The sequence below is a fragment of the Mytilus trossulus genome, chromosome 2 (genome assembly GCF_036588685.1).
Source record: "Mytilus trossulus isolate FHL-02 chromosome 2, PNRI_Mtr1.1.1.hap1, whole genome shotgun sequence".
NCBI classification, from domain to species: Eukaryota; Metazoa; Mollusca; class Bivalvia; order Mytilida; family Mytilidae; genus Mytilus; species Mytilus trossulus.
Genome location: NC_086374.1, coordinates 36984871 through 37005768, shown reverse-complemented (window position 1 = coordinate 37005768; position 20898 = coordinate 36984871). Strand labels below are relative to the sequence as shown.

The window sequence follows — 20898 nt, the reverse complement described above, 5'->3', positions numbered from 1 at the left end:
ATATTAATAGTGTAAAAATATGCAAGTGTTCGGTAAACAGGAAGTTGTCAAGTTATCAATCTGAAAACGCATCATACGGTATAGCTGACTTATATAAATCTTGAAACCAAATTTCAGAAATCCTTGTATTGTAGTTCCTGAGAAAAATGTGACGAAAATTTTCAACTTGGCTATCATGTGTAAAATCATACAAGTGTTCGGTAAACAGGAAGTTGTCAAGTGATCAATCTGAAATGCATCACACGGTATAGCTGACTTAGATAAACCCTGAAACCAAATTTCAGAAATCCTTGTATTGTAGTTCCTGAGAAAAATGCGACAAAAAATATTCATGGTACGGACGGACTGACTGACGGACTGACAGAAGGACAGACAGAGGTAAAACAGTTTACCCCCCCCCCCCTTTTTAAAGCGGGGGTATTATTATTTAGAATTGAATAATAGAGTACATAATACACCTATTTCCAGAATAAGAAATAAACTTCAAATACTGTCAAAGCGGTTTGTGTTTGTACCGGCCGACAAAGCAGCCAACCTTGTGGTATGACGAAAATACTACACGGACGTTCTTAGGAATGTAATTTTAAATTCATCTACATTCAAGTCCATCCGATTCACAGAGAGTCATATAGTAACAAACATATCACAACCGCATCAAAGCTTAAGGCTTCTTCTGAACATTTGAAGGTCCCTACTATGTATTGGCTACCTAAGCTACACAAAAAACATTTAAATATCGTTTCATCTTGGCCTCTAGTAAGTGTTCTACAACTAATCTGTCAGTGCTCTAGTTCATTAACGACCATTAAAGAGCTTATCATAAACTATTGTAATAAAATATATGAACATAGTGGTATAAACCATTTTTGGAGTTTAAAAAATTCTTTGGATGTTTTAGATAAATTACGGGCTTTTGATGGTCCTTTTGATTCTGTTTATAGCTTTGATTTCTCTACTCTTTACACTACACTTCCACACTATCTTATTAAACAAAAGTTTTCCTATTTAATTAAATGGTCGTTTGGTAAAGCTAAATGTAGATATATTTGCTGCAACTCATTTAAAGCATGAGAAAGTTAAATATGCTAGATATACTTACTGGAGGTGTGATGAGATGATTGAGGCTGTTAATTTTGTCCTTGATAATATTTACGTACGTTTCGGCAACTAAATTTATTGACAGGTTGTAGGTATCCCCATGGGCACTAATTGTGCTCCTTTAATAGCAGACTTGTTTTTGTACTGTTACGAGTCACAGTTTATGACTAAACTCAGTAAAGACCCGTCGAAATTGCATTTAATTGATAAATTCAACAACACTTACCGTTATCTTGATGATATTTTTTCGTTAAATAATCAAGAATTTTCTCAATATACTGCTGAATTTTACCCCAAGGAACTTACTTTAAATAAATCAAATGTATTCGGTAATAACTGTCCTTTCCTGGATTTAGATATTTCGGTTTAAAACGGGAAACTACACACTAAAATTTACGACAAAAGAAAAGATTTTTCGTTCCCTATTGTTAATTTTCCATTTTTAGATGGTGATGTTCCTTTGGCACTATCTTACGGTGTTTACATTTCACAACTTGATCACTATGCCCGTGTCTGTTGTGACGTTTTTAATTTTAACGAACGCAACCTATGTATTGCTGGTAAAATACATTATTGAACCAGGGATATCGTTACCATAAATTACTTAAAACCTTTACTAAATTTTTCCATAGATACAAAAATTTGGTTTTGAAGTTTGGTTGTTCCTGTAGAAAACTTATTTCAAACGGGATAGCACATCCTCATTTTTACGGAAATGTTGTTAACCGTGCCCGGAAATTTAGAAATGATCCATGTAAACTTGTTGCTCCTTTAAATAAACTTATTCTAAAAGGTTACCTATTCAACACTGTAATACGATCATTGAATATTTTTGTTATTGGTATAAATATTGATTTTGTTATCAGTAGATTAAAAGCTAACTAAATATTACTAGTATGTTATATACATTTACACTTTCATAGATCTACAATCTGTCGATACCTGTAACTTGGCATTGCACAAGGTCATGGTCTTCTCTGGCTGATTATGACGTCTTTACACAAAATCCATTGTATGTTTGATGTGTACGGATTGAGTGTTTAGTCTAAGATGCATGATTTTTTATTAGTTGTTAGTGGCTTTGAAATAGCTGTCAGATAACTGCGAGTACTCTCAGATCTGTTCATTGTGTCTTTTTTTGTCGGGATGTATAAGTACCCGGCCACGTCCACTTGTATTTTTTGTCTATCTGATGAGTAAAGCCTTTTTCAACTGATTTTTATAGTTCGTTCTTATGTTGTACTCTTATACCACTGTCCCAGGTAAGGGGAGGGTTGGGATCCCGCTAACATGTTAAACCCCCGCCACATTATTTATGTATGTGCCTGTCCCAAGTCAGGAGCCTGTAATTCAGTGGTTGTCGTTTATTTATGTGTTACATATTTGTTTTAGTTCTTTTTTTTTTACTTAAATAAGGCCGTTAGTTTTCTCGTTTGAATTGTTTGTCTATCTTGTCTATCTATCTATCTATCTTGTCTAGCTATCTGTCTTGTCTATCTATCTATCTTGTCTATCTACCTATCTTGTCTATCTATCTATCTTGTCTATCTGTCTTGTCTGTCTATCTATCTATCTTGTCTATCTATATATCTTATCTGTCTGTCTTGTCTGTCTGTCTATCTGTCTATCTGTCTTGTCTGTCTATCTATATATCTTGTTTATCTGTCTTGTCTGTCCATCCATCTATCTTGTCTATTTGTTTTGTCTGTCTATCTGTTTTGTCTCTCTATCTGTCTTGTCTATCTATCTTGCCTATCTATCATGTCTATATGTCTTGTCTGTCTATCAATCTGTCTTGTCTGTCTATCTATCTGTCTTATATGTCTATCTATCCATCTTGTCTGTCTATATATCCATCTTGTCTGTCTATCTGTCTTGTCTGTCTATCTGTCTTGTCTGTCTATCTGTCTTGTCTGTCTATCTGTCTTGTCTGTCTATCTGTCTTGTCTTTCTATCTGTCTTGTCTGTCTATCTGTCTTGTCTGTCTTGTCTGTCTAACTGTCTTGTCTGTCTGTCTGTCTGTCTGTCTGTCTGTCTGTCTGTCTGTCTGTCTGTCTGTCTGTCTGTCTGTCTGTCTGTCTGTCTGTCCATTCGTTCGTCCGTCCGTCCGTCCGTCCATCCATTCATGCATCCATCCATCCAGGGGTCATATCACCAGGTAATGTCATAAGTAAAGAAAGGATCAATAGAGACACTTTCTATGGTGTCTTTATCGAGGGTCTTACCAAAAGGTGATGTTTTAAGTAAATAAAGGATCAATAGAGACACTTTCTATGGTGTCTTTATCGAGGGGTCATTTCAGCAGGTAATGTCATAAGTAAAGAAATGATCAATAGAGACACTTTCTATGGTGTCTATATCGAGGGTCATATCAGCAGGTGATGTTATAAGTAATGAAAGGATCAATAGAGACACTTTATATGGTGTCTATATCGAGGGGTCATATCAGCAGGTAATGTCATAAGTAAAGAAAGGACCAATAGAGACACTTTCTATGGTGTCCATATCGAGGGGTCATATCAGCAGGAAATGTCATAAGTAAAGAAAGGATCAATAGAGACACTTTCTATGGTGTTTTTATCGAGGGTCGTATCAGCAGGCGATGTTATCAGTTTAGAAAGGATCAATAGGGACACTTTCTATGGTGTCTATATCGAGGGGTCATATCAGCAGGTGATGTTATAAGTGAAGAAAGGATCAATAGAGACACTTTCTATGGTGTCTATATCGAGGGGTCATATCAGCAGGTGATGTCATAAGTAAAGAAAGGATCAATAGAGACACTTTCTATGGTGCCTATAGGGAGGAATCATATCAGCAGGTGATTTTATAAGTAAAAAAAGGATCAATAGATACACTTTCTATGGTGTCTATAGGAAGGGGTCATATCAGCAGGAGATGTTATAAGTCAAGAAAGGATCAATAGAGACACTTTCTATTGTACCTATATGGAGGGGTCATATCAGCAGGTGATTTTATTAGTAAAGGAAGGATCAATAGAGACACTTTCTATGGTTCCTATAGGGAGGGGTCATATCAGCAGGTGATGTTATAAGTGAAGAAAGGATCAATAGAGACACTTTCTATGGTGTCTATATCGAGGGGTCATATCAGCAGGTGATGTTATAAGTAAAGAAAGGATCAATAGATACACTTTCTATGGTGTCTATAGGAAGGGGTCATATCAGCAGGTGATGTTATAAGTAAAGAAAGGATCAATAGAGACACTTTCTATGGTGTCTATATCGAGGGGTCATATCAGCAGGTGATGTTATAAGTAAAGAAAGGATCAATAGAGACACTTTCTATGGTGTCTATATCGAGGGGTCATATCAGCAGGTGATGTTATAAGTAAAGAAAGGATCAATAGATACACTTTCTATGGTGTCTATAGGGAGGGGTCATATCAGCAGGTGATGTTATAAGTAAAGAAAGGATCAATAGAGACACTTTCTATGGTATCTATATCGAGGGGTCATATCAGCAGGAAATGTCATAAGTAAAGAAAGGATCAATAGAGACACTTTATATGGTGTTTTTATCGAGGGTCGTATCAGCAGGTGATGTTATAAGTAAAGAAAGGATCAATACAGACACTTTCTATGGTGTTTTTATCGAGGGTCATATCAGCAGGTGATGTTATAAGTAAAGAAAGGATCAATAGATACACTTTCTATGGTGTCTATAGGAAGGGGTCATATCAGCAGGTGATGTTATACGTAAAGAAAGGATCAATAGAGACACTTTCTATGGTGTCTATATCGAGGGGTCATATCAGCAGGTGATGTTATAAGTAAAAAAAGGATCAATAGAGACACTTTCTATGGTTCCTATAGGGAGGGGTCATATCAGCAGGTGATGTTATAAGTGAAGAAAGGATCAATAGAGACACTTTTTATGGTGTCTATATCGAGGGGTCATATCAGCAGGTGATGTCATAAGTAAAGAAAGGATCAATAGATTCACTTTCTATGGTGTCTATAGGAAGGGGTCATATCAGCAGGTGATGTTATAAGTGAAGAAAGGATCAATAGAGACACTTTCTATGGTGTCTATATCGAGGGGTCATATCAGCAGGTGATGTTATAAGTAAAGAAAGGATCAATAGATACACTTTCTATGGTGTCTATAGGAAGGGGTCATATCAGCAGGTGATGTTATACGTAAAGAAAGGATCAATAGAGACACTTTCTATGGTGTCTATATCGAGGGGTCATATCAGCAGGTGATGTTATAAGTAAAAAAAGGATCAATAGAGACACTTTCTATGGTTCCTATAGGGAGGGGTCATATCAGCAGGTGATGTTATAAGTGAAGAAAGGATCAATAGAGACACTTTTTATGGTGTCTATATCGAGGGGTCATATCAGCAGGTGATGTTATAAGTAAAGAAAGGATCAATAGATTCACTTTCTATGGTGTCTATAGGAAGGGGTCATATCAGCCGATGATGTTATAAGTAAAGAAAGGGCCGAAAGAAAACTTTATATATATTTATATATATATGGTTCATCTTTTACAAAAAAATACCGAAAGAATTGAGTATAATTTTACAAAATATTCATCATGTCTAGTGCAAAACATATTCAACCACATCTACATCATGGTGTCATCTTTTATCCCAATTTAATAGTGTAACTTGGGTATAATGTTAAAGTGTTAGAGTCTACTTAAATTTAGCGGTATCCTTACTAATGGAAAAAAGCTAGGAAAGCATTTTGTAAGATTAAGAAAACAATTGGATTGGATAATCCTTGTAAACTTTTAGAAAAATTATTTGATTCATTAGTAAGTCCGATATTGCTATATTGTAGTGAGATTTGTGGTGTTTTTGTATTCGGGAGACAATTCCATTTTGGAAAAAATCCACATGAAATCATAAAAGATATTCTGGGTGTTCATTGCAAAGCAAGTAATGCTGCTTTATTGTAGAGCCGAACTTTGCAGGCTACCGTTGTGGTAAAAAAAAATAATCTCATTTTATATATTAAAGTTTTTTTAACAAATGTTTAGGTATGAAAACACACTTGTATCTAAAATTTTCTGGCAACTGAAAACAAGAGGCTCTCAAGAGCCTGAATCGTTCACCTTAATTTTTTTGGTTAAATCTCTCATCAATGATTATTTTGGCTTTTCAATTTATTTAAATGTTCTTTGAATTGTCCTATTTTCTTCAACAGCAAAAAAAAAATCATTTTCTCCTATGTTCTATTTTAGCCATAGGAGCCATGTTTCTTGACATACAAGGAAATACAATAAAAAATTTATACTAGATACTCTGAAACTCATTTAGCCTAATTTTGGCTGAAATTGATACAGTAGTTTCAAAGTAGAAGATTTTTTAAAGTAAGTCAACATGATGAACAAATTGTGAAAAAAAAGTCTTTAAAGGGCAATAACTCCTTAAGGGGTCAATTGACAATTTTGGTCAAATTGACTTATTTGTAGATCTTACTTTGTTGATCATTTTTGCTGTTTACAGTTTATCTTTATCTATAATAATATTAAAGATAATGACAAAAAACTGCAAAATTTCCTTAAAATTACCAATTAAGTGGCAGCAACCCAACATTTGGTTGTTTGATTCATCTGAAAATTTCAGGGCTGGTAGATCTTGAATTAATGAACATTTTTACCCCTGTCAGATTTGCTCTAAATGCTTTCGTTTTTGAGATATAAGCCAAAAACTGCATTTGACCCCTATGTTCCATTTTTAGCAATGGCGACCATGTTTGTTGATAGATCAAAACTTCGGATACAATCTATAAACTAGATACCCTAAGGAACATTCAGTTAAAGTTTGGAAGTATTTGGCCTTGTAGTTTCAGAGGAGAAGATTTTTTAAATAGTTTACGACGACAGACGACGACAACGACGACGACGACGACAGACGACGGACAACGGACGGTCCGTCGTCGTCCGTTGTCCGTCGTCTGTCGTCGTCGTCGTCGTTGTCGTCGGACGCCAAGTGATGGCATAAGCTCATTTGGTCCTTCGGGCCAGGTGAGCTTAGAAGAACTCAGTGCATGCACAAAGAAATTTATTCTATTTTAAACAATCTAGGATTTTCAAACAAGTTCACCAAGTATTTTAAAGGAAGAAGTGATTTGTTGGAGAAAGTTCTTGCTTGTCTTTATCTATATATAAATGATGTACATTTTACAGTACACAGAACATTGAGGGATTGATTGAACGAAGCTTAAGAACACAGAACAGGAATATTTTCTTATATATACAAAGCAAATATTACAAAAAAAATATGAAGCTGAAAGTTTACTTGTCTGATATTTGAATATGATATATATATATATAAATATATAATGTTAAATGTTTAAAGATTTTTGCTCACATTGTTTTGAAATATATCAAAATATTAACTTTATAAATGAATAATAAATCTTTTGAGAAGACATATTTTCATTTCCTCTTGTTTTGAATATTAATCTTTTGTACATGACTTTTGTATATTGCAATGGGATTTTAGAAAAGTCAATTACAATACCAGCTGTTAGCTATAGCTAATGCACTTGTCTGTTTCTTACCTCCCCAAATAAATGACCAAAGGTGATATTGTCACCATTTTGCATTTGCTGTTATTTCAATATAAAAAAGAAGATGTGGTATGATTGCCAATGAGACAACTATCCACAAAAGACCAAAATGACACAAACATGTGACTAACGGAAACTTCGTAACATGAGGCATCCATATACAAAGAATGAAGCATCCAGGTCTCCCACCTTCTAAAATATAAAGCTTTTAAGAAGTGAGCTATCACCGCCGCCACCACTGTAGCCGCCGGATCACTATCCCTATGTCGAGCTTTCTGCGACAAAAGTCGCAGGCTCGACAAAAAATGAATGAAAAACAAATATATATATGTAACACATAGACAAACGACAACCACTGATTTACAGGCTCCTGACTTGGGACAGGCACATACATAAATAATGTGGCGGGGTTAAACATGTTAGCGGGTTCCCAACCCTCCCCTAACCTGGGACAGTGGTATAACAGTACAACATAAGAACGAACTATAAAAATCAGTTGAAAAAGGCTTAACTCATCAGATAGACATAAATACAAGTAGACGTGGTCGGGTACTTATACATCCAGACACAAAAAGACACAATGAATAGATCTGAGAGTACTTGCAGTTATATAACAGCTTGTTCAAAGCCACTAACAACTAATAAAAAATCAAGTCTATATGAAAGAAAGGAGATGTGGGTTGTAATGTATAAGTCAATGAAACAGAAAACAAACAACACAAGCACATCTATTATGAAACAACAAAGCCAATTGAGAAAGGCAATAGTTTGAATAGATTAGTGGTACATGTATTTGGTTTAATACAAAAAAATGTGGCTCCCTTTTAACAATGTTTAAATTCCCAACAACATTAATACTGATAACTCATCAGTTTTACAAGATATCAAGAACATGAAGAAGGTATGTAGAAAAGAAAACGAGATAATCCTAACAACTGAAGTATACACTAGGGAGACAGCAACTCAACAACACAAATATATCAGTCAGTACACTTACAATACACATCCAACATCCAATGAATCTAGTGTACAGACGTCTTAAACAGTCAGGGAAAAACACAAGCTTGTGCAATGCTAAAATATAGGTATCGACATTGTTTTGAAGTTTCAGATCATAAACAATAAGTTAGTAATGGTTTTTTTAGATTTCTGTGTCAAATATTAAGCTACATTGTTATCTGACCCAAACAGCATGAATAAACTTCTGTCTAAACATCAAAATTCACCTCATGTTTTGTGCATTTTTCAAAAATCACACACATGGCAAGATGCTCTAAATGTGGTCCATACGTTTGTAAATCCGTCTTCTGTTAGTCTTCCTTATGACCATGATTACTCTAATAATAATTTCGTCGCTACTTAACAGAATTGTATATTTGGTCAGTATCTTAAGTGTTATGAGTTGAAATATATGTTATGAAATAAAAAGAAGATGTCATTGTGGTATGAGACACCTCACCTCTAGAGACCAAAGGTATTAGAAGGTGTATAATTTTGAGATTTGTCGGGTACTTACTTACATCCATCTCCAGCTGGTACAAGACAGAATATTTGAAAATTTTAAAGTAGCAGCAAATATTAGAACTAAATAATGTTTGCTAGGAGTCAGAAAAATACTTTGGTCTAGGTACTTTTCTTCTTGTGGAGTCTTACAACTTGTCAGCCTGCACATATTGCAGTTTAAAAAAAGACTGAATGTCGTTTTTTTATCATTCATATTTCATTAAAATTAATTGTCAGAAACACGCATAAAATATTTGCCACTGGATGTTCTAAAAAGTAACAATCAGAAACAGATAATCCTGCTGTGTTGGGTAGATGGCGTATACCATGGAAAATAAATATGTGTATGCCCCCGCAACTGGACGTTGGGGGGGGGGGATATTGTTTTACTCATGTTCATCCCTTTATGGGTACATAGTTATTCAGCTTAACTCCTCCTAAAGTTTGAAATCTAGAAAGTTTTCACTTTGCTTTCTGTTTGTACATATATTGAAGATGTGAATGTCGTCAGGGTTTGATTTTTATTCTTTTGGGAGATGCCAGCGGGAGTTTAACTTTTGTCATTTTTAGGGTATAAGGGGTTAAATGTTAAATTTATTTTTAGATTAACACTTTTGCATCTGTGGGGGCATCAATTACGTCTCCCAGACACAATAATATCTCAAAGAAAGTCATAAATTGACTATGCTATAATATAGTTACAGCTTACCGGTATGCAACATATATTCCGCTTTCTGAATTAGACCCCCTTTTTTTTGGGGCGGGGGATTTAGGATCTGCCCCTTCTCTTTTTACATGATACAGATATCATTCAAAGAGAATGTTGGGTCAAACCTAGCTATATAGCAAGCATAAGCTAACCTGCCACTTGTATGACAATTGGTTATCTTTCCATTTTGTATTAAAAACAATGATGCTTCTGACACATCCAAGTACTGATGAATTTAAGTTATTTCAGGGAAGCCCCCCCCCCCCATAAGTGTCTTCATGAACCTGAAAATCAACTTCTGAAAAAACCGGATCGTATTTACCTTCAAAAGTCCATATTCACAAAAATTATATATGCTTTAACTTCAGAATTCAACAGACTATCTTTTAAAATGGTTTAAAAACATTATTCACATTAAACTAGCAGTAAAAAGGAAATAAGGTTATCTACAGAAAGCGTATTTATATAATTTTTGAGAAAAAAGTGCATAAATATTGTAAAAAACGTGACGACATGATCAACATTTTTATGAAAATTCTGTACTAGGCTACATATTTTTATTTTTGATATGTTTTAGACAAGAGTCAACTGAAATACTAGTAGAATGATCAAAAAAATCAATTCTATCATCAGGGTCTAGGGAGATAATAGAGTTTGAAAATTTCGATTTTTTGACAATTTTCCAACTTGAAAATATTTGTTAATTTGGTTGTCATGGTAACCAAGTTTCCCTTCTTGCATCCATCTTTTCAAATGTTTCCTATTTAAGTTGAACATTATAGATTGAAGGATCTGGTATATACTTGTTTTACAGTTCATCAGTATTGCACTTTTTCCAATTAGAAAAAATATACACATTTTGGGTATTTAAGGCCATTAAACACCTTGTTGCTAGGAACAGCCGTTTCCATAGCAACAGGTTGATTTTTTGTGGTCAAATTGCCATTTATTTTATTTTTGCCTCAAGTTGAATCAATTAAACTATAGCAGATGGATATCCTTCACTATGGATGTATCACGCATGATTCTTAGCTGGACTGCTACTTAAACAACGAGTATTTGATCAGTACACAGGATCAATCATAAAAAAATCATGATTCATCAAAACTGAAACTTTATCAATAATTTCATAATTCAAATCAGCGTAGTTCTTATGTTGATATTCTAAATAATATATGAGAAAGGTCATCTCTGTGTAAAATTAGATTGAGGGCACACAATCTTGCTATTGAAAAAGGGCGACATTTCGGTTTACCCACCGATGAACGGGTTTCTCATGTATGTAAATCGGGTGAGGTAAAAGATGAAAATCACTTTTTACTGAAATGTAATAAAAAAATATAACAACAGAATAAACTTTAAAACTATTATATTAAATATACTTCCTATATGTAGTAGTGAAAATCAGCCTAATACATGTAGGAAATTCTTTGAAAGGCCCGAAAGTGACAAGTTCTTATCTACATAAATATCTGGTATATAGAAATGTGAATTTGACTTCTTTTAAAACTATAAAATATTTAATTATGCTGTATTCACTGAAATATGTAATTGTGTTTTTGCCAATGAAGTATTTGTATTTGAATTTACTCTGATATAAGAGCAAAGTCCTGTAAGACCCCTTTTTAATATTTTGAAAAATGATGATATTTGCGTTAAACCCCAAAAGTGACTTAGGAACATGCAGAAATATTATCACTTTTGTCTTTGAACCGACAATAAAGTCCCTGAGAATGTTGGGCGTTCTTTTGATGAATAAATACGCAGCCACGTCTAGTCAGAAAGGAGATTTTGCATCCTTTGTCTCGTGATGTGATAGAGTGCCAGGCTCTCTGCACGTTAATAACACCTGGAGGAACTTCTACTGGCAGGGTCTGGAGGTGGGCTGTTGCAAGTCTAAATTTCAATTTCTCTATCCAATACACCCTTATTTACCAGTGTTATTTCAAGTTTGTCGACATTGATTTCGGCAAGGATTTGTATATATCTTACTATACAAATTCTTGATTTCGGTTAAAGACCTTCTGGTTGTATTAAAGATTATTGATTTGATATCACCATGAGCATGCATGAAATATTTGATGCTCGAGATTTGATGCTGAACGTAAAACAAACAACATCCATTAATTTAATATTACTGTATCAGTGTAAATTAAATATACTTCTTCTGTTAATGTTGTGGGGGTATACAATACAATACAATAATAATTTTTTAACGTCTCACCATCAATAATACAGTATACACAATTCACATTATAAAAGGAAACCTATTAAAATTATTAATGCCATATGGTCCGAGAACACAATTAATTCGTAGTGCATTTCTTTTAGAACATAAATGAAAATTAAAAAAATCCCACCTGCGCTTTCTCAAAGAAACATTTACAGTGTGTTGTACTACTTTTAGGACAAATTATATCAAAATTATAGAAAACTTCATCGCCTCTAACTCAAAATATGGACAATTTTATGTTTAGGGCGTCTTGAAATCCTTTGACAGCTTCCGAAGTGCTCATTTTCAACCTTTTTCAGCTGGACCAAATCACTACTTTCCTTTAAAATTCTGGACCCAAATATTTTTACAGTGTAGTTTTATCCCCCTACTTGCAATTTGAGGCATTAAACTTGGGAAAATAAATTTGGAAGGGGTATAAAAATTAATGGCAAGTAACCCACTGTCAACACTAGGGACTATATTGGTACGAAAATCAAGGGACGACAATGGTGGTCTCGGACCATATGAGAGACGGATTAAAAAGGAACGGACATTCAGTCAATACATGCTCCTCCGTTTCAATTATATCGTCACAAACGAAACAATTTTTTTTTATCTATTGGGAGACTCTCGTAGCGTACTGTATCCACCCGTATTGAGACAACGTCACAGTGAAACTGAGAGTCAGTATATGTTGAATAATTGAAATAATTACTAATTAATAAAGCAAATCTTGGAACACAAGAAAAAAGATACTTACGTTACGCACAATATTGGTGCCACTCAGCGTTGCAAGTTACGTTCCTAATAAAACGACGATTAAGACGTTGTTCCACGAAAAGTTTCAAACGTTGACCGTGAAAATGCCGATTAAAATAAAAAGATGTTCGAAGTTGCTTCTTTATATGGTTTTATTTTTTTCAAGCCGGTGCAAATTCAAAATTCCATTGAATTAAAACAAAATTTTAGATACATGAACAATTTTTAATTTTTATGAAGAATTGTCTGCAACAATAGCACAAAATGACAATTTGATGTCTGGTAAAATGATTTAGATATATAAAAAGAAGGTGTGGTATGATTGCCAATGAGACATTTCTCCGCAAGAGATCAAAATGACACAGAAATTAACAACTATATAGGTCATTGTATGGCCTTCAACAATCAGTTTCTTCTATATTTCTTAAAATTAAGCAATGTTCTCTCTGCCAGAAGACGTCTCCTATATTGGATAGTAAAATTGGAAATATTTCGTTTCCTGTTTCTAGGCTGTCTCTTTTCCCCAATTACACGTTTATACATTGTTGTTGTAATTTGATAATTTCGCCCTTTCAATAAGTATTCAAATGCTTCTTGATTTATAAAGTAGGAGTGTGGTCATTAGTAAGTTATCTCTTTGTTATACCTCCGGGGCATTGTCTTTTTGAAATATCCGAGTAAAACATTTCGATCTTATATGCATTAATTAATGCAGATCTGTATTTTAATGCATATCAAACGAGAACTTTATTTTATATAGAACAGACCATTTCATGAAATTATGTTATGCCAAATATGCAAGAAAATTTGTATACAGTTTAAACGTTATTATAACGCAAACGTCAAATTACGGTTACGGGGACATTTCATTGGACATCTTAGATTGTTTCGGATTTTCTACCTGCAACTCAAACACACATACATATCATATCGTTTTAAAGAAAATTAAATGTTTTTACCATTCATATCAGTTAACAGGTGCTAAAAATGAGATATGGTAAAATTTCGTTTTATTAAAACAAGAATTTGTATGGCTATACAAATCCTTGACTAAAAACCTCTGAATTATTCATTGTGTTATTTTGTTCATCGGGAAATTTTATTGGACACGGGGAAAAATGACGATGTTTTTAAATTAAGACCGCAGTTACATAATGATGACTTCAGATAGGTTCTGCGGGACATGTATAATTTTTTTGATATTATCAAAATCCATTTTCGTCCGTTTTATCTTATGAAAGTGAAGACAGAAAAAGTTTAACTGGTTGAGCAGCTAATTGTGACATTTTTTCTCTTTTTTATTTAAACTCTTTTGACGATCTTCCAGTTAAAAATGTCTCTTACTTCGTTTTAAGTTAAATGTATACAAAACAATTGAAAATTTTTAACCATTCTACTTACTAATGAATCCGCACTGGGATTTTAAAGACTCACATAAAACAAAATTGTAACAGCGGGACACCCCCTGGAAATAACGTTATAGGCATCGAAATAAGTAAAGCTGTTCACTTAAAATTAGACAAAGCACAAAATCATCTATGTTATTGATTTCTGTGGGTTATTTCTTTTCAAATGATATGCATAACATGGATATTTATTGTATAGGACAAGGGCTTGAATTTGAATAACCCGCCTTCTAACCTATATTTCCAAAGTGACACCAATATCGTGCGCAACGTCAAAGCAAATTAACACTAGTGATATTAAGGTTCCTCTATAGAAATATTAGTAAATAAAATGCATAATTATTGTATGTATTTAGTCAGCAACCATTTGATTTTTCGCGACAAGTCGAAAACAACTTTTTTTATTCAATTTTGGCATTACATATAGGATCATATAGTGGCAGCTGAGGGTAAAAACAAACATTTCTTTTTCTCAGAATCAAAAACTAATTATTTTTTTCTTCAATGGAAACACATTTTTTTCCAAAAAAAAAAAACATAGCTGTCCTCCCCACTCTTTACATCTCGTAAATTACTCAAATAATCGTTTTGCATTCCATGCGTTCATTATAAAATCATAGATACAGTTATATTAATTGTGTGGTTAACTTCTTTTAGTGGTGTCCAAACAATAAAATTTTAAGGAAAAATAAAACCTAACAGTCATATATTTTAAAGAAATATAAGTTAATTTCCTCCTTTAATTAAGTTTAAATAATTTCATTTCACTTGTTTTTGATCGTTGCAAGATTAATACAAGCTATTGTTTCTCAAATACAATTTTATATTCTATTAAAAAAAGTCAAAACTTTTAAAAGTGAATTCAAATTTTACAAACCATTTTTAAATCATACTTTCCTGCAATCTTACATAATTAATGTTAGCTGTTATTCAACTTAATATATAAAGTAACATGGCATTAATTTTTGATTTTAAACCCGTTAGTGTACAATGGGAAGCAACTTTAGTTGTTCTACGTAGGGGTAAAATTGACAGGTTAATGGTGCAAAATCAGCAGGTGCCATATCAGCAGATGAGTGATCTAGACCCGTCTCGTTTTTATAGTCTCATTTACAATCATACCACATCTCTTCTTTTTTGTTTAAATATCAATATTGAGATTAAAATTATGAATCAGTATTTTCAACCAAAAACTAAAATAAACTTGATTTTATCTTGATATTCAAAATCATGGACAATAAAAAAGGTTTAACACATTTAAACTTAAAAATAACATTTTTATAAATAAGGTTTATTTTTCATGCAGAATAATAAATATTGAGTTATCTTTCTTTTGACATTGATGTAACCATCTACAATAAATAGTACGACAGCGAGAAAAAATAAATATTTTATTGTCAAATTATAGAACTTAAAAACAAAAAACAAAAAACAAACAAAACTGTTTATTAACACTGAGTATGATGAACACAAAGCAGGAGTTTATCTTGGAGTTCATGTGATTACCTTAGTTTTTGTTTGTCAACTTGTGTGTGTCCTCTTCATGGTTTATTATATTTAAACATCGGTAAACTACTTTTAACTAAATTTATATAAACCTTACAACTTTTACAGCTATTTTTGGGGTGATTTGCTGATTTCGTTTTCATGAAATCGTGTAATATATGAAGAACAAATGCATTATCCCCAATACAAAATTGTTGGTAAAGTATAAACATGGTAGTACATCGAATTTAATCCTACATTTCGTCAATGCCATGTTTGTGGATTTTTCCTTTCCAAGTGTAGCACCATTGTGTAAAAAATGGTAATCATTGGAATGGTCATACATTAATTTCTGGAAACACTGAAAACTTAGCATTTTCTATCCCAGGAATAAGAATTTTAGGTTCTCAATGCTCTTCAACTTCGTTTTTTTATTTGACTTTAAAATGTTTTTATTCAAACGTCACTGTTGAGTCGTTTGTATATGAAACGCAGTTCTGGCATGAATTTTAATCATGGTATCTATGATGAGTTTAACTGAAACCGTGAGGATGACACCAGACCTGTATTCAGCACTCCTTTGTTGACATGAACTATAATTGATATAATTATAAATGTCTAGTTTCGTTTGGTTTCCGTTTCCTTTAACAAAGGAATTGTATATCTATATAATTCCTTGCTTTTAACATACAATTTCCACAATATTTTTTTTTTTTTTTTTTTTATTTTTTACCGATACAAGACGTCTCAATTCATAACTGTCGTTTCCTTGTGTACCTAACGTTAACATATAACCTTCATACAAGATACGAAATTAGGTATCTATATGTTCCTTTACTTTTACAGGTCTACGTGGACAATTGCAAAGACCAAGTCAAGGAAATGTATTAAGAGTTTTGAAGTCTGTTACATCTGCCAGAAACATTAATGATTGTCCTACTGTCGTTGGAGTAGAAGAATAAAGAACATCAGCATGTATAGCAGAAACGAAACAGCTCCAATACCTTTTATAATCCTATAATTTGTTACATTTTTTTTCATTATACTAGTACATAATTTATATTCGTGAAAGAATAAGTAAGACGGTCATGTTTTGAGATCAGATTAAGAAAGATCTCGAATAAAAAAAAAACAACATACTCAAAGGAATATTTAAAACGGACAGTCCGTAATCAAATTGTCGATTTCCTTCACCTTAAGTAGTAGAAATAAACCTACTTCACCTGCATATGTGATATACATTTTCCAACTTATTCGGTATTCAAGAGTTTGCAGCCTTTGTAAAAGTCACCAGTGTCTGTGCAGAAAGTTGATGAACCAGGGGTATGTCAAAAAACGTCTCGTCCTTTTTGTAAAATACAGTTGATCAAATATACCAAACCCTTGTTGATAAATATTCCGTAAATATTCGATATCAACTTCTCAAATAATACACCATGGTATATTTTTGATGATATCTATATGACGTGGCTCTGTACAAAATATCCCGTCATTGTGTTATTGTGCTATGGTATATGTTTGTAATTTTGTCTTTCATTTTTGCTAATGTGCTTTGTCTATATGTATATGGCTTTTGGTGTTTCTCTATTAAATGTGACTTGGCACTGTACTTGTACAATAGCTGTCAGTAACTGCGAATACTCTCAAATCTGTACTTATAGTATTGTCTTTTTGTTGTTGGGATGTACAAGTACCCGGCCACTTCCACTCAGTGTAATTTCTTAAGGTATTTCTATCTGTTTAAGTCCTTTTCAACTGATTTTTAGCTCACAAGGGCCAAATGAGCTTTTCTCATCACTTGGCGTCCGTCGTCGTCCGTCGTCCGGCGTTAACTTTTACAAAAATCTTCTCCTCTGAAACTGCTGGGCCAAATTAAAGCAAACTTGGCTACAATCCTCATTGATGTATCTAGTTTAAAAATTGTGTTTTGTGACCGGGCAAACCAACCAAGATGGCCGCCATGGCTAAAAATAGAACATAGGGGTAAAATGCAGTTTTTGGCTTATAACTCAAAAACCAAAGCATTTAGAGCAAATCTGACATGGGGTAAAATTGTTTATCGGGTCAAGATCTATCTGCCCTGACATTTTCAGATGAATCAGACAACCCATTGTTGGGTTGCTGCCCCTAAATTGGTAATTTTAAGGAAATTTTACTGTTTTTTGTTATTATCTTGAATATTATTATAGATAGAGATAAACTGTAAACAGCAATAATGTTCAGCAAAGTAAGATTTACAAATAAGTCAACATGACCAAAATGGTCAGTTGACCCCTTTAGGAGTTATTGCCCTTTATAGTCAATTTTTAACCATTTTTCGTAACTCTTAGTTAACTTTTACAAAAATCTTCTCCTCTGAAACTGCTGGGCCAAATTTTACCAAATATAGCCAGAATCATTATTAGGCTATCTAGTTTAAAAATTGGGTTTTGTGACCTAGCAAACCAACCAAGATGGTAGCTACGGCTAAAAATAGAACATGGTGGTAAAATGCAGATTTTGGCTTATAACTCAAAAACCAAAGCATTTAGAGCAAATCTGACAAGGGATTAAATTGTTTATCCGGTCAAAATCTATCTTCCCTGAAATTTTCAGATGAATCAGACTACCCATTGTTTGGTTGCTGCCCCTAAATTGGTAATTTTAAGGAAATTTTACTGTTTTGGTTATTATCTTGAATATTATTATAGATGGAGATAAACTGTAAACAGCAATAATGTTCAGCAAAGTAAGATTTACAAATAAGTCAACATGACCAAAATGGTCAGTTGACCCCTTTAGGAGTTATTGCCCTTTATAGTCAATTTTTAACCATTTTTCATAAATCTTAGTGAACTTTTACAAAAATCTTCTCCTCTGAAACTACTGGGCCAAATTTTACCAAACATAGCCAGAATCATTATTAGGATATCTAGTTTAAAAATTGTGTTTTGTGACCGGGCAAACCAACCAAGATGGCTGCTACGGCTAAAAATAGAACATAGGGGTAAAATGCAGTTTTTGGCTTATAACTCAAAACCCAAAGCATTTAGATCAAATCGGACACGGGGTAAAAAAAATTATCTTGTCAACATCTATCTGCCCTGAAATTTTTAGATGAATCAGACAACCTGATGTTATGTTGCTGCCCCTAAATTGGTAATTTTAAGGAAATTTTGCTGTTTTGGGTTATTATCTTGAATATTATTATAGATAGAGATAAACTGTAAACAGCAATAATGTAGAGCAATTTAAGACTCAAAAATAAGTCAAAATGACCAAAATGGTCAATTGACCCCCTAAGAAGTTATTGTCCTATATAGTCAATTTTTAACAATTTTCATAAAATTTGTAAATTTTTACTAACATTTTCCACTGAAACTACACGGACAAGTTCATTATTGATAGAGATAATTGTAAGGAGCAAGAATGTTCAGTAAAGTAAGATATACAAACACATCACAATCACCTAAACACAAATTTGTCATGAACTGTCTGCTTCCTTTGTTTAATTCACATATACCAAGGTGAGCGACACAGGCTCTTTAGAGCCTCTGGTTATAGTTCGTTCTTATTTTGTATAGTTAAACCACTGTCCCAGGTTATTGGACGGTTGGGATCCCACTACCATTTTTAACCCGGCCACATACTGTATATATGTGCCTGTCCCAAGACATGAGTTTGTCGCTGTGTTACATATTTGTTTTTCGTCCATTTTTTGTATAATAATTATTCCATTATTTTTCTCTTAAGAATGGTTTATATTTGTCATCTCGGTGCCTTTTATGGCAGATTCTGCAGTATGGAATTAGCTCATTGTTGAAGGCCGTACTGTGAAACAAAACAAGTTTAATTTGGCTATCCAAATGAAAGAAATTTACTTGAAACTTCAGGTAAATGTCTTAAATTTCGACCCAATTCATCTCTAAATTTTCACTTAAAGGTATATTTTTATAACATATTTGAATTCACAAGGTGAAAAATTGCTTGTATTCAAATTTTCGTAAAAATTGACTGTTGGATCGAAACTGTGTCGTATACCCTTAATGACTTCTTTAATTAAAATGTTTTGGATGTGTACTGAATGATTTTTAGTCTTAGATACATGATTTTTATTAGTTGTCAGTGACATCTAGTAATCGCAGATCTTTAATTGGTTTCTTTTTGTTGTGGGATGTATAGATACGCTGCCACGTCCGTTCGTTACTCCTGTGATATCAGCTTTGTATCCAGCAAACTGGTTTAATCTCGCTACATTTTATATGTGCCAGTCCCAAGCCAGAAACCTGTCGTTCGTTTGTGTTGTTCATGTCTTTCATACTTGTTTTTCGTAAATTGTTTTGTTATATATTAGGCCGTTCGTTTTCACAACTAAATTGTTTCTAAGTTTTTTATGTCAAGGCCTTTTAAAGCCGACTATATTGGTGTTTTGCTTAATGCCGTTCGGTTGACTATAGTTACTTACGTTCATTTCATTTGAATTTCAGTGGATAGTTGTCTCATTGGCAATCATACCACATCTCCTTATTCTCATATGTAGGTCGTGCAATAAATCCATATACCAAAAATAGTTATCTTATTATTTGTACTTATAACAAATGAGAAATTCACATGACAAAAAACTATCATACATATATGTTTTAAGCAGTCGCGAAACTATGAAAATGAAGTCAAGAACAATTGACATAACACAGATGGGAACTTAAGGTCGAATACAAGATAGTACTAAGCCACTAGGTGTTCTACCCCTGAAATTCAAATCTTTCTACAAAGAGTTTAAGCCACCAGCGCCTTATCATAATCCCTATGTTTCGCTTTCTGAGAGTTTCGTCGTTGGCGAAAAAATCATATCATCCTCATCAGCATATTTATATAGTTCCAGTTGCTTTTTGTATAAAATAACGCTTCTAACCAGATAACTCCCAAAACCCCCTATAACAAATAAGGTAAAATAAAACTGATGTTCAATGGAAAATGGTTTGTCCTTTTGCAGTTCTTTTAAAATGTCTTTACTATATGATAATAGATAAGTATGTTTTTTCTTTATTTCCCCCTGTATCCTTTTAATTTAGTTGTGACTCTTTAATAAAGAGTGTTGTTAAACTGAGTGCAGTCATACTTTGTATTATTGTTTTTCTCTTGTTTTATGTACGGTTATACTTCGTAATAGTATTTGCTTTCTGACATTTCCAT

The 20898-nt window shown here is 33.3% G+C and overlaps 1 protein-coding gene across 1 annotated transcript in view; it reads left to right on the top strand.

Moving 5' to 3' along the window:
• The window catches only part of LOC134705749 (uncharacterized), a 32075-nt gene extending 15387 nt beyond the window's left edge, over positions 1-16688 (top strand). The window contains exon 5 of the mRNA XM_063564468.1: positions 16573-16688. Coding sequence (XP_063420538.1) covers positions 16573-16688 — 116 coding nt within the window. The remainder of the gene's footprint in view (positions 1-16572) is intronic.
• Positions 16689-20898: the final 4210 nt, after the last annotated feature.